The following is a 14452-nucleotide window of genomic DNA, read 5'->3' on the forward strand; positions in this document are numbered from 1 at the left end:
ATGAAAGAGACTATGGAAAAAGTCCAAAATACCACTCATGGATATGGCTGTTTTGAACACAGCACGCCTCTGGTAAGACAGCCTTAATACATTTTTGATTAGAAATATAAATGACATCCGTGACATGTTAGTCTTGTAAGTTTTTTTTTAGTTTTTTTTTTTTTTTTAAATGTTACTCTTGTCCTGGTTCTTGTTCAGCGTGTCATTTCTTACTTTACTCTCTCGGAACTTTTAAGGGACAAAGCACATCCAGCACGCCCACCTCTGCTACAATCAGTCGCCTCCTGAGATTTGGAGCTGTGGTCCTTATTGTTGGTGCCGTGCTAATGCTGTGTGCATCCATGGCTGCTCTCTACCTGTGGAAAGTCAGTGATAAAAATGTAAGTGTCGGCAAAGGAAACACAGCGAAACAGGACAAAAAAATTTGACTACAGGCCTGATTGTTTGTAATTTCCTGAGACCTGTCATAGGAGGTATTTATGTTAATGACTGAGATGTTCCCATAAATAACTGTCTCAATTCAGACTGTGAAATTGCATCGTGAAGTCTGTCTACAATACATACATCAATTGTTCCTGCAAGTCTACTTCATCTTATGAGAAAGAATGCTGTTTATTTGTGTCCTAATGAGCTCACCTGTAGGGCAAACATCCCCATCAAGGTCTGCAATAGCATCTCCTGTGGTGCTTTGTTCAAATTGTCAGTGTGCTACAAGTACACAGGATTTCTGTAAGACAAGAAACAACACTGAGCAGGGGAATAGTATAAGTAGCATATAAAGCTTGTTTTTTTTTTCTGTATCTCACTTCTCTTGTGTTTGCCACAGTGTGGATTACATAACTCGACTAATCATTCATTTTAACTTCCGTCTTTGATTGCTGCCAGGTTTATAATGTTCGATACAGTATGAACATCAATGGGGAGGTGAGGGAGGGCTCGGTGGAAATTGATTCTGACAACAACCTGGAGAGATTTAAAACCGGGAGTGGAGCTGAAGAAGCGGTGGAGATTCATGACTTTCAAATTGTGAGTGAGTTTGTCCTTCTTCTCTCTTCCTGAGGTAGTTCAGCTGAGACATTTTTTTTTTCTGTGTGTTTAGCAAAGTAGCAGAGCTGTGAGTGTAAACATGGCATCTCTGTGATTTGGTGCAGGGAATAACTGGAATCCGCTTCTTTGGAGGAGACAAGTGCTATATAAAATCCCAAATCAAAGCCAGCCTTCCACACATGGGAGCTCACAACAAAGAGTCGCTGATGTTTGACCTGGTATACGCACACGACTTGATGCAGAACGTTGCAAATTGGAGAGAGAAAAAAAGACTAAATTACAGAGTTAAAAGCAAGCAGAAAATATTCATCCTGCTGTTAACACTGTAATTTATTTTTCCATTTGAGTAATTATAGGATATTATCTTTTTTTTTTTCTTGCCAGACTGATGAATTAATGCCAGTGAGGTTTGATGAGGAGTTCCTCATATGGGTGGCGGGAGAGCAGCCACTGAGTGACACCAGTTTTCTGAGCAACAAAATTCTGGGTCTTTGTGGGGAACTTCCCATTTACTGGCTCCAACCTACGTACCCTAAAGGTTGTCTTCTTCTCTTCTTTCCATTATATTTTCACTTATTCCATCCCACAGAATCTATTCTATATTCACTTATTCCATCCCACAGAATCTAGGAAAACTGCCCTGCTACCCTACAGCATAGATTACATGTGAATTATTGTACATTTCTTTATAGTTTAGTCAAATCGTGGTTGTGACCGCCCTGCTTACTGCCGACACACTTGTTAAATTTACAGTCTTGTCGGAGAAGTTGGTCGAACATCTTGAACACACTACATTTGGAGTCATACACCAAAAAAGGCTCCAGTCTTGTATTAAAAAAGAATGATGTTGAAATATGCAAGACTTCCTGATATCACTGCTGCTAATTTAATTATTCAGAACATCTGAGACAGGCCCAGCTATGTAGGATTGAGCTCTGAGGACGTGTATGGCGTCTTGTGGATGTTGACCCAATACTCTTGCCCCTTGTGGCTGCTGTAACAGATGGGGAAAGGGGAAAGAGAGACACGGAGCGAGCCAAACGGCAGTTTAACATGGAGGAGTTGGAGGCAGCTGCCGAGGAGAAGGAGCCGGTGAGTCACGCAGAGGATGACACCCCCAGAGTCGCGGAAGAAGAGGAGGGGGGACAGTCAACTGCAGGGTCAGCATACAATCCCGAAAACCCCTATCATGTGAGTACCGACTTCATCAACAGCACTGTGTACCATAAACAAGACTCCAGAGGTGGTGGAATTTTTGATTAACTATCAAGAGGCATATACTGAGGCCTGAAGCGACCCTCAAAGTAACATTATGAAGTGAAGTTTCTCTGTTTTGTCAACAGTTTTACAGATGACTACATAACACCCTCCTTAAGAGGCCAGCCTTGTTAAAAATGTATTCTCACAGAAATAGAAGTACATGGTGTGGAAATGTGTTAACCTGGATTTAGTGTTTCTGTCAGCTGTGGGCGGTATATACTACTGCTGCTGCTGCTGCTGCTGCTGTTGGGGAGGTGTCGTATTAGTAGCTATAATTACAGGTCACTGGGGTAACAGCTGCCATTCCAAGTTGATGAACTTATGAACTGAAGTGAAAATTCCCACTGGTTATAAAAATTCATGTTGCCTAAGAGAACTGGAGTCACGTGTTTTGAGAGGATGAGAAGTTTTTTGAAAACATTTGAATTGCAAATGTGTGTAAGTTTTTTTTTTTTTTTTTTTAAAAAGAGAGAGAGAGAGAGAGACTGCTCTTAGAAATTAACATTGCTTCAAAACTGCAGCGCAGCGGAGGAGCCAGAGAAGAAGATGCCGTGACCTTTGACACCATGTTAGACCACCAGGGGATCTGCTGCTCAGAATGCCAACGCAGCTACACTCACTGTCAGAGAATCTGCGAGCCTCTGCGTGGCTACTGGCCTTGGCCTTACAACTACAGAGGGTGCCAGGTAGCTTGCCGAGTCATTATGCCTTGTCGCTGGTGGGTGGCACGCATTTTAGGTGTTGTGTAAGTAAACACACTACATTCGTGAGGGAATCTTTTTTTTTTTTTTTTTTTTCACCCCCAAAGACCCAAAAAAAAAGGTCTCTAAAATCTCAGCCTCTGTTCAGATATGCACACAGATATTTATTTTCTGGCTTTGACTGTATATGGACAGAGCTACATCTGTTAACATGAAATGTTGATAGTGATGTATCTGTACTACAACACCTATGCTAGCTGACAGACTAGACAATTTTTTACATATATATTTTTTTTAGATATAAACAGGTGCTTTCTCTTTGTAGGCCAACACTGCTTCTTTACATACAGTAGAACTGGAATACATAAATGCCATATTCCTATTTGCAGCAACAGACTCACAAATGAGCACATTCATTTTTGCATCATGTAATACCAAGGCTTAATGCACTGTACTGTGTTTAATGGAGGGTATGGGACTGACTCCAAAGGCTCAGCAGATCATGTACCTTTTCTGACTGAATAGGCTTCAATAAATTCTAATTACAGTATATGCTGGCTTTGATGTAGCCAAAGGTTTTTGTGTGTGCGTGTGTTTGTGTGTGCGCGTGTGTCACATGTTTCCATGGTTCCACCGGGTGCTTTTCTGATAAAACTGAAGTGACAGCAATGGTTGCCATAACTTCCATTCACAGCTCTGAATCAGTTTGAGGGCAATGCAATTTGTGCACACTGACATCTGCATTGATGTGATGTAATGTGAGATGAGTGTCATGGCGATGATGGAAAATATTTCCATAAAAGTGACATTTTTATTAAATAAATAAATAAATGTTTTGTTTTTTTTTCTATGAAAAGAGGAGTGTTGATGCTAAGCTCCCAAATAATATGATCACAGAGCAAGGCTTTTTTTTTTTTTTTTTTGCACAGCTGTTACTGGGACTTGTGGCGTAGGGCATTCTGAAAACCTCAAAAATCAAAAGAAATCAGATTATTATCTCCAAAGCCATATGCCAACTTTCTAAATAACTGAAAGGAGCCATGTTGCGATCAGGACGATTTCACAGAGGGTGATCCAGGCGCATCAAATTACAACAGATGTGAAATTGCACCGTGTCTGCCACTAAAACCACATTGAAACTCTGAAGCAGTGTGAGGAAACAACACAAAGAGATGCTTGTCTCTTTGCTTGGAGATCTTTCCTGGTTTTCATGGGGGTAGAGGTGCTTATCACATCTGCAGTGCTGATAAGACGGCCTCTGTGCTTCCGTAGGCTATATAATATTAATCCCTCTCCCACGTCTGCAGATGCACTTAAAGGAAGGTGACAAGCATGACATATCCAGGACCTCCTGATGGCTCATGCTCTGGAGTGCAGCCGCTAAAAGAGCCCCAAGTACCCTCAAGTGATGTAAATTTGCAGGGGGAGTCCAATTTCCATCACAGCGCTGTCATTGCCATGGTCATTAAACTAAATCATCCCGCTGTGTGTCACACAGCTCCCATTTTAAAGTCCCCTCAATAATGGAGTTATACTTGGACTGCAGATTGTAGCACAACAGTGAATGTCTGACCTGACAGCAGCCGTAAGAGTTTCCTGCACATTATTTCATCTTTAGAAATCACAGACAGACAGTGTGCATGGGCGTAAGAGATACCTTGAAATAATTCATTATTTGAGAGACGTTTTGGTGTCTTAGTTGCACCAGCTGCAGTTCAACAGGATGATCTCTAAAGTTAGTAACCGCAGCTGGAATTTAAATATGATGTGTTGTGTGCCTGTTGCTGGTGGCGGTTTCCTTGGGTTTCACTTAGAATATGTTGATACAGCAGCACAAGACAAAGAGCTCTGAGTCTATGCTAGACAAAAGGAGATGAGAAACACAAAGCAAAAGGAGAAAAAAAAAACACATCACCACAAGCAACAGCTCAAAATGGCATTTAAACTGAGAAAAAATACATAGCTTGGTACAACAGCAGTTTTGTTATCCTGAGGCCCTGTTTCTAAAAAACTTGTTTCCTTTTACCATTCCTCTCCTAAGAAGAGAAATGTGCCCCCGTCGAGTAGAAAAGACGAATGTGTTGGAGAGCAGCGTCAGTGTGTGAGACAGTGGTGCCTTTTTGTTTGTCTCCCCTCTGGAGCCAAGCTTACCCTGGGAGCCCTGCAGGCCAGGGAACAAACAGGGCTTTGTGAGCACTGACCCACTGTTCCCAGCAGCCAGACTGCAAACCTCCACTCCTGTGCTAATAGGAAACCACAGATGAGAAGTCCGCAGCAGGGGGAGCTTTCTCGCATCCACCTGTGCTTTCATCATTGCCCATCAAAACAAGCATAGGCAGGCAGGGCGCTGTGGTGCTCTGGTGACCGCTGAATCAAAAGCTTTTTTCACCAACATCCTCTTGGCACAAACACTTTAGCAGAATACATTTGGGATACCGTAGCTGGTGATTTATTTGGTGGCATGGATTTGAGCTAATCAAGCCCGTGCACTCACTAGAGCTCCCTATAAATACGTCAATAGCTTGTCATAAATTCGCCTGTAGTTGCCCAAGAGGCATTAGGAGTGTGAATAGAAGTGTGAAGTGAACCACTCTAGTAAACGTGTCCTACATTTGATTGCATGTTTTCCATTACATCCAGACATGAATGAAATAAACAGTAGTGACAGTCCATTTTGCACCTTAACCAGAACACAGAAACCCTTTTAGGCAAGCTCATTATGTTTTTCTGCAAGAAAGCACTGCAATATGTTTATACATGCTGGCGTTGGGGAAAAACCTGTAACCCAGCTGCTTTTGCACTGGCAAAAACAACCCAGGCACAGAATATTTGTCTTTTCTTTTCTCCTGAATGGTCAGAAATAACATGGCTGGACGAAAAAAAGCGGGGGATGGGGGGGGGGGGCTTGGTACATGGCTTAAATCCCTTTTAATCCCATGGTTGAGTGACCACTTGCAGCTCTGCCCAGTAGTCTGACTCTGCCTGCCATTTGCAGGTCTCTCTCTGAAGTTTCTTTGCCATTGGCCGCAGCGTCCGCCTCACTCTCTCTATTTATTTCTCTCTCCCACTCTCGCTCTCTTCCTCTCTCATCCTCCTATTTAGTATGCAATCTCCCAAATGGCCATTAATTAAATGCCTGCTGATATTGTATAAAGATCTCTGTCTTGTTTATTTCACCAAGTTAAAACTGTAAATATTGTCTGTAGACCTGCCTGCATTCAGTGAATTACACTTTCTATGTAATGAAACACTACACACTGCAATTTTCCTGGGTGACTCAATTAATCTGCACACACTGCAGGGATTTTTTTTTTCCCTGTGTATTGCACTTGGTTGCACGGTGTCCTTGCCACACTCAAATAGAAAACCTGTAGTGTGGTGTAGGTCTAAATTGGACACAGAGCTAGAATGTGCACCATTGTTTTCCTTAAGACTGTATATGTGACAGTGGTGGAGGCAACCAGCCTGCGGTGGATGTCAAGAGTTCCTCACAAGAGGTGGGCAGTTATCTTTATAACTCAGCAGGCATGCGCTGGCTGAGAGGACACTGCATAATCAACAACATACCTCACCCACATCGTCAGTTTATTTACCCCGTCAGTGGAAATTAAATTTGAATAGCAATACCAATGGGATCAATATTTTGAAGAAAAAAAAAAAAGATGTTTTTAAAAAAAAAAATAAAAAAAAGATTTCCCTTCAAAATATTTGTCAAAACATCAGTTATCCTCGGATGTACCCCAGAAGGTATACATCCTCTGGTGGTGGGGAGCTATAGATAGCTCAAAGCAGAATCAAATCAAGACTTCACATCTACAAACTGTTTAAAAAAAAAAAAAAAAAAAAGATTCAGCTCCTCCACAAAGCAATGTCAAGAGGCTTGCCACATGAAAGCAGAAGTTGTCCAAAGAGAAGAGGAAAGTACTGACAAAGTTTATGAAGAAAAAAGTAAATGTGTTTTTAATCCTCAGCAGCACATGCAACAATGAGGGAGCCTGAGTGCTTAGATATGCCACCCCGGGGGCAGGCTCTATACTTAAGGCTTACAACAGCCTCATTATCTCCCTCAACTCACATCAGATCCTAGCAGCAGTTTGTCACAGGCAGGCTCCTCTCTGCCAGTAGGCATCAGACCAATCCTCCTGCAACACTACTGTACATAATTGCCATATGGACAGCATTTTGAGCCAGACTGAAGACTAAAAAGCCCTCCAGACAGATTCCCCAGATAACTAAATGAATATTTTATCTCATTTCCATCTAATTTGCACCACATTATTATACAGAACTGAAATTTTTAATTAATTGATAGAACAGATCAAACACAGGTTTACACTTTGATTTTCGGGAGCTGTTATTTTGATAATTTGCATGACTTTTTTCGCACGCCAAGCTTTTTAATCTCCCAGAATTTTAGCATCTCTATATAGAAACACTATAATAAAACATACAGCAAATTAATAACTGTCGCCGCACATGAAATGCTTGTCTTGGTTGCATGAGCAGTTCCAGAGAGAAGTCCTTTTACCTGCCACCCCACTGATTAATTAATTTCACACTGTTTAATTAAATCCACAGTCTGGGGAGTCTGGGCAGCACCGTGGGGAGCCCTATCTGAGCCTTGTGTGTACAGAGATTACCGGGGAAGGTCTCAGACACCCGCTCTCTCGCTGAGGTTGACACTGACGTCACCTTTCTCTGGATACCAGAGCATGATTGTGTCAATGTCATCAGGCAGTTGTGAGCTTTTAGTGCCGGGGACATGATAGTACTGCACCATTTGTTGATTCTCTGCTGGCATTTACATGAACAAAAGGACACTGTAGCATTTGACAGCGCTTGACACAAATTAGCATTTGACACAAGTGTCTGATGAAGTGTGTTGCTGCAGTATGTAAACCCTGGATTTCCATACAGCCAGCTAACTATACAAATACAAATTAAAGCCATCTAAATTGCCATAAATGCAACTGGCTTTAGAGTAAATGAGCAAATTGAAGTTCCGTATCCTGTCCAACACTGTTGTAGGCTATCCAACAGTCAAAGCTTCAGAGACACAGAGAGACACTGTCTCTCTTATGTCAGAACTGAGAGGTGCACAAATGCGTGGCACAGCAGGCAATATGACTGTGTGGGCTGAGAAGCACGCATTTTACTTTTTCTGTTCTCTTGAAACATATTTTTGGCATCTCTAATCACAAACAAACACATTTTGAGTCGGATGACTCAAATTTGTCTTTACAGTACAACTTCAAAATAAGATGACGTTTAAAATGTTACACGATTTATGAGTTTTGAGGACTGTGATATATTGTACACACAAAAATTTAAAAGGATTATACAGATTGTCACCCCTTAATCTGTCATAATAACAAACCTAAACCTGATCCTAGCTGTCGTTCACTCCATCTAATGTTTACATGTTAAGGAAGGCAAAGATAATCAATTAGGTACATGAAGACGGCAGCCTGCTGGTCTGATGTGATGTGATGTGGAACCAGCATTTCCTTGTGCTCTCTACTCGATGTGCCAAGAGCTATTAGAGCAACAAACACTTTGCACAGTTGTAATGATATGAAAAAGTCAAGATATAAAGCAAATTTGCCATTTTCATATACATGGTTATATTTCACATTAAAAAGTTACACTGTATTTTTAATCCTATTCCTCAATTGAGAAACAAAGTGTCAAAAAGTGAAGGGTTTCAGTTGACACAGGTTTCAATAAGGCATTTTTCCTGCATATATGTTTTCATACTGTACGTGCTTGAACATAATGGAAAGAGCCATAACATGAAAGTTGAAAATGAGCAATATACACACTGGAAACTTTAAATTAGCTTTAGTAAATATCATTAAGTCCTGTTTTCATTACGCCTGTCACCCTCTCTCTCCTGTAAAAGCATCACAAACATCACTAGTATTCACACGCTTTTATTCAAACAAACTACTGAACCTCAACAAACAGTGGAGAGTTGTGTTCTTTACTTAGACAAGACCAACTTTTAATAGGCATTCCAGCACAGAACATCAAGACAGTTTTGTCGACTGATACAGCATTAGCTGAAAGAACAGCGCTCTATTTGTGCTTGCCTTGTCCTGTGACAAGAAGACCTATCAGGTGCTCATCCTCATTACCCCCCCCCCCCCCCCCCCCCCCCCCCCCCCCCCCAATCCACCACTCCTCCTCCTCTCCCATCCCTCTCTGCCTCCGACCATCATTCTGTCATCTTCGTTTTCCTTCTTCCCCACTCTCAGGTCTTTTATAAAGTGTCTCCATGCATTACACATTTAACAATGCATTAAAAATAGGCCACCATCAATCAGTCATTCAGTGGCGGAGACAGAATCTACTTGTGGCACCAATTTGGTATGTTTCTCATGGTTCAAGAACGAAAGGAACACTATAAACTCCTGGGCTGCTGTGTATGGGAAACTTAACAGAGATGAAAACACACATTTATGTGCTAATAATACACCGTACCCCATAAAAGCCACCGCAATAATTTTGAATTCCCATTTGCTTGATTTCCTGCGGCACAGTTGTCTTTCCAGAATCCAGAAACAGAATCAAAATAATATATATAAATATATATATATATATATATATGCAGGCGGTAAGCTGTGACAAGATTTCTGTTGATGGGTGCCAGGTTAACATCGTGCCCAAAACAGTGATTTGAGAACTGTGATGCATGATACAGGATAGGTACTAGGTAAAATCTGATGTAATGGTTGGAAGTGAGTCAAACCCTGGGGGCAAATAGTCTGAACACTCTGACTCCAGGTTGCTCACGCCAAAGCAGATGTTGAACTGACGACAGCAGTACAAAAGACAGCGCCTGCATGTTATTCATAAGGTAAGGTTTATATTATTAGGACGGCACATCAAGGTTGCCAAGCTACAGATGGAGCTTCTTTGATAGCCCTATATATATTTAATAAAGAAATACCGAAGAACTCACAAAGTATTTTCACAGTTCCACATGAGTTTTGTTAACACAGTAAAGTGTTCTCCTGCTCAGGCAGAGGTGTGGAAGTCTCCTTGTGAGCTTTGATGTTGCTGCTCTGCTCTGAGGCTTGATCCTGCATTCTGGATTTCGAAACAGACTGCACTTCGTCATGGGTAACAGCTTGAAGAGGTAGACACCAACAGCCCAGACACGCCTGAAAGACCACACACACACACACACACACACACACACACACACACACACACACACACACATATCCACACACACACACACACATACAGGAGACATTCGGTCAGCGGGGCAAAAACACATTTAACATCAGCTTCACATGGAGAAAAAGGCTCATTAGAAACTCTATTTATGTGTGTAGTATTCATAGAATAATGGAAATAGAAGGAGGTCTGGCTTATGTTGTATTAGTAATGATCCGATGTATAAAAACTTCATTAATTCAGAGAGGGCATGAAAGAAAACTGTTTCTCTGTGCAGAGACACTTTGAAAGCAAGCTTTGAGTTGTCTTTTAAACGTAGCAGAAAGGATATCTTAAAGCAAAGAGTATATGATTTTGTACATAAATATTTTACAAAGACCATTATTGCAGAAGAGGAGTATCTTTATGCGCGGTGCTGTGCAAAAACCTGATGATAGCCAAAAGAAATCAAAGCATGTTTTAGATATATTCTTCTGAGTTCGTAATACAATAAAGGCTTTTAAATTTCTTCCCTTGAAATTTGCCTTGAAGCTATGTTTTTTTTTCTTCCTTATAACACATCACTCTGATTCAGTGACAGACTGTCTGGTACATTGCCAAGTGGGTGTTTTTTTTTTTTTCCTGCCAGTGTTTTTCCAGACCATTTTCACTTATTACCCCCTCAGGTCATCCCTCGGTCCAGTCTGGCCATTTTACAGACATGACTCCATATGTCTGCGATGACACATGATAGCTCATCCAACGAGGATCAGATTGTTTTCAACCCCCAACAGCTTAGTCTGAAATCGAATAGCGCTGTACACAGGAACAACAAATATGAGGATGATGCATATATCTTACCTTAAAACATTTCTTGAATCTTTTGCTGACTATGTACAATGCAATAGGGTTGATGCAGGAGTTGAGTGATGCCATTGTAATGCCAAAGTAGTCCAGGACAAGAAAGGCACTGGAAAAAGGAGCATGGCAATTAAGTAAATCACACAAAAGAGCACAGACCAGATAATGAACATTATAAAAAATAAAAAGATTAAAAAAATGGGGGTAGTGTAATGCGCACCTCAGTAGTTGACACCTTTTAGGATCTTTTTCATCATATATAGTTGATTTCAAGATTCTGCTGAGGTACAGCGGCAACCAACACAGTGCAAACACAATCACCAAGCAGAAGACAGTTTTTGCGACTTCCCGTCTCTTTAAAAGAAAAAGTTATAACCAATATTAAAGTTTATGTTGAACATAAAAATGGGGTTAAGCACTTTAAAAGAAATGTCTTTAAAAGCGGAAGGTTAATGAATAACCTGCTTGGTGAGGTCACTTAATGTAGTCTTTCTCAGCATATTCCTGGTCATGAGTGTGTAGAAGACGAGGGTCCAAGCCAGTGGCATGCAAAAGTAGAAGCCGAAGAGCCACCAGTCCTTCACTGATTTATAAAACTGTTGATTAAACATGACAGAAGCCCACAGTCAGTCAAAGCACCAGACGACGCAATGATCAATGGTTTCTATGTTAAAGCATGCAAGAAAGAATATCTGAGACGGTGATAAATATTACTGTATGTTGTGTATGAAAATACAGTCAAATCAAACACATGTTGATCTGTGCCGTTTCATCCTGTTGCTTCATCCCTGTTGTTACATTACCTGCATGAACTGTGTGGTTTGCATGGGATGAAGCAGACATATTCTCAGATGCTTGTCTTTATAGTTCATTGTTATCATATCAAAGCCGACAACTTCAGGCACAGCCAGCAGGATAGAAATAACCCATATCAGAGTTATTTCGATTGCTGTCCATGCTGAAACCCCGCTGCCTTTGATTCGATTCCAGGATACTACAGCTCGGTATCTGCAAAAATCAGTGGGAAACTGTTTTGACTTTTTGTCTGTAACAATGATACATTTTTTTTTTTTTTTTTTCAGTTAAAGAGTATTTCAAGGGCTAATACTATAAACAAATCTGACTCCTTGATGAAATACAGATACTAGCCAGCAAACACTGTTTTTACCTGTCAACACTCAGAGCACATAGGCTCAGCACAGTAATTCCAACAGATGTCTTCTGTATAAAGGGGACAAGTTTGCACAGCAATAAACCGAATGGCCAATCTTCTGCCATGAGCTGAAACAAAAACAAAAGGACATTTTCAGTATGAAAAAAAAAAACAAAAAAAAAAAACACCCACAATCAATTCAAGCTAAGATTAAAGAGAAACAGAGTGAGGTGCAACACTAACTGCTCACCATTAGGTGAATAACTCACCCTGTATGCGTTGATTGGAATGTCTATCACAATGTGGATTAGATCGCCCAAAGCAAGACTCGCAATGAGGATGTTGGGTTCGCTTCTCATGCATTTGTTTATATAAATTATTTTCAGTAGGGCTGAATTCCCCACGATTCCAACCACAAACACAAGCAGAGACACCATGGTATTGACGTATTTGAAGGCATCTCTGATTCCAGCAGACTCCAAGCACATGGGAGGGTGTGGGGCTACTTGGGGTGGATGGATTGAGCTGTTGGATTTCTGTTTTTCTAGTATTAAAAAACCAGGGGAGGCCGTTTCATGGAGTTCAGTAACAGGGAGTGGTTCTGAATGCTGATCGCTGGCTTCTCCTCTGATGAGGATATTTCCCAAACAAATAGCAAGAGCCACAGTCCACATTGTTGATGACGTCCTCCAAAGGCCTTGAAATGTTTTTGCTTTGGGTTTTTTTTTTTTCCCCCCACCAGCACTGGATTGAAAATGAGAGTGAAAATAATTAGTACAACACCTCAGCTTTGAAATTCACAGCAAAGCACTTAGGTAATGTAAAGGATTCATTTAATTTCAATGAATCACAGAGGCAGCATGATATACATTAACAGCACTGATAAAGTATGATACAGTGAACTATGCCAGCTTACCTTCAGATGTGCACATACAAATGCTGCATGAAAAGAATTTCTGTAATACCTACAAAAGTAGGCTGTATGTTTAACACAAAGGACGAGTCTTTGTTGCTGTGCCTGCTATAAAAGTTAGAACCCAGCAGAAGGAAACCAGGGCTTTATAGACTAAGGTACTCCTGTCAGCATTAGTCATCGATCTGTCAGTAGTGACTATAATTACTTCCCTTGATGTATCACCCTGAATAAAAGGATGGTGTTGAAGGGTATTGTCTGTTATCACAGAGTGAGATCATTGTATAGGCTTCAATAGGGATATTATGTTACAGTTGTTTTCCCCTCTTTCACGAAAAACTTGCCCATTTTCTCTGACACAGACTCCACAGAAAATCTGAATGGTGCAAAAATGTCTATTTTAGTGAAGTGAGATATTTTTGTTGCCTATAGCCACAAAGCTTCTATCACTAAGTCATCATTAGTGAATGTAATGGGAAATGGAAAACTGTCCTCTGTAACTATATATGACATTTTAGATGTACATGAGCCTGCTGGGGCCGTATTAGAGTTACACTTAGCTAACTTGCTTAATTAATTTTTTTTTTTTTTTTTTTTTTTATTGCTTTTACATAACCAATGAAATATCAACAGGAGAAACTTATTCACTGAGCGGCTCATGGTAGACCCTAATGATGTGTTGCAGTTTGATGACAAAATATTCATTAGTAGATACAGGCTACCCCGGGCCATGATCTTGCAGTTAGCCGAGCAACTACGACCAGTTTTGGAGAGGCCGACCCAGCGGCACGAGGCTCTCGCAGTTGTGGCGCAACTGACAAATGTGTTTTGTTTTTTTGCTAATGGAGATTTTCAGAGTGAAGTGGCCAATTTCAATGAGAAATCTAATGGGTTACAAAATACATCAGAGAGATGAGATGAGAAAAGTAGTGTCGGTTACAAGGTTACAGTTTAGTTGATAACTGAAGTTGATTTGAGTATTTAGTTTGTCCTAACCTGAGATAAGATGGGACTCCTAAAGTTAATTAGGATTTGCTTCTGTAAAAGTAAATCGGGAAAAATCACACCTTACACTCTCCCTATCTTAACTTAAGACAGGAAGTTTCTGTAATACGGGATGCACAACTACCGCCGGGCAACTGCACTTGAACAATAACAAAAATGATACAAATGGAACCGTGCATTATTCAGTGAATGTCCTCTAGAGATTTTTTTGCTTTGGTTGTCATATCACGTTTTTTTAAAACATGAGTCAGTCTCCATCCTACCAGAGAGATACTGCCTCTGCATCTCCTGAGAGTCCTAAAGAAGGTGACTTCTCCCCTCGACAGATTTATGACAACCTGAAGAGCC

At 40.8% G+C, this 14452-nt stretch overlaps 2 protein-coding genes across 2 annotated transcripts; one reads left to right on the top strand and one right to left on the bottom strand.

Moving 5' to 3' along the window:
* On the top strand, positions 1 to 3056 carry LOC111218900 (leukocyte cell-derived chemotaxin 1-like). The gene is made up of 7 exons (XM_022741384.1): positions 1 to 72; positions 237 to 380; positions 886 to 1026; positions 1152 to 1265; positions 1432 to 1585; positions 2051 to 2238; positions 2829 to 3056. The coding sequence occupies exons 1-7, from the start codon at positions 1 to 3 to the stop codon at positions 3054 to 3056; spliced, it is 1041 nt and encodes a 346-aa protein (XP_022597105.1).
* A 6947-nt stretch (positions 3057 to 10003) lies between these two features.
* Positions 10004 to 12860, bottom strand: LOC111218901 (endothelin receptor type B-like). Its single transcript, XM_022741386.1, has 7 exons — positions 12456 to 12860; positions 12202 to 12314; positions 11837 to 12041; positions 11495 to 11629; positions 11254 to 11387; positions 11034 to 11142; positions 10004 to 10174 (listed from the first exon to the last, which is right to left on the bottom strand). The coding sequence occupies exons 1-7, from the start codon at positions 12858 to 12860 to the stop codon at positions 10004 to 10006; spliced, it is 1272 nt and encodes a 423-aa protein (XP_022597107.1).
* Between the last annotated feature and the right edge of the window lie 1592 nt (positions 12861 to 14452).

Source organism: Seriola dumerili, unplaced genomic scaffold, assembly GCF_002260705.1.
Source record: "Seriola dumerili isolate Sdu_G_001 unplaced genomic scaffold, Sdu_1.0 BDQW01000052.1, whole genome shotgun sequence".
NCBI lineage: Eukaryota > Metazoa > Chordata > Actinopteri > Carangiformes > Carangidae > Seriola > Seriola dumerili.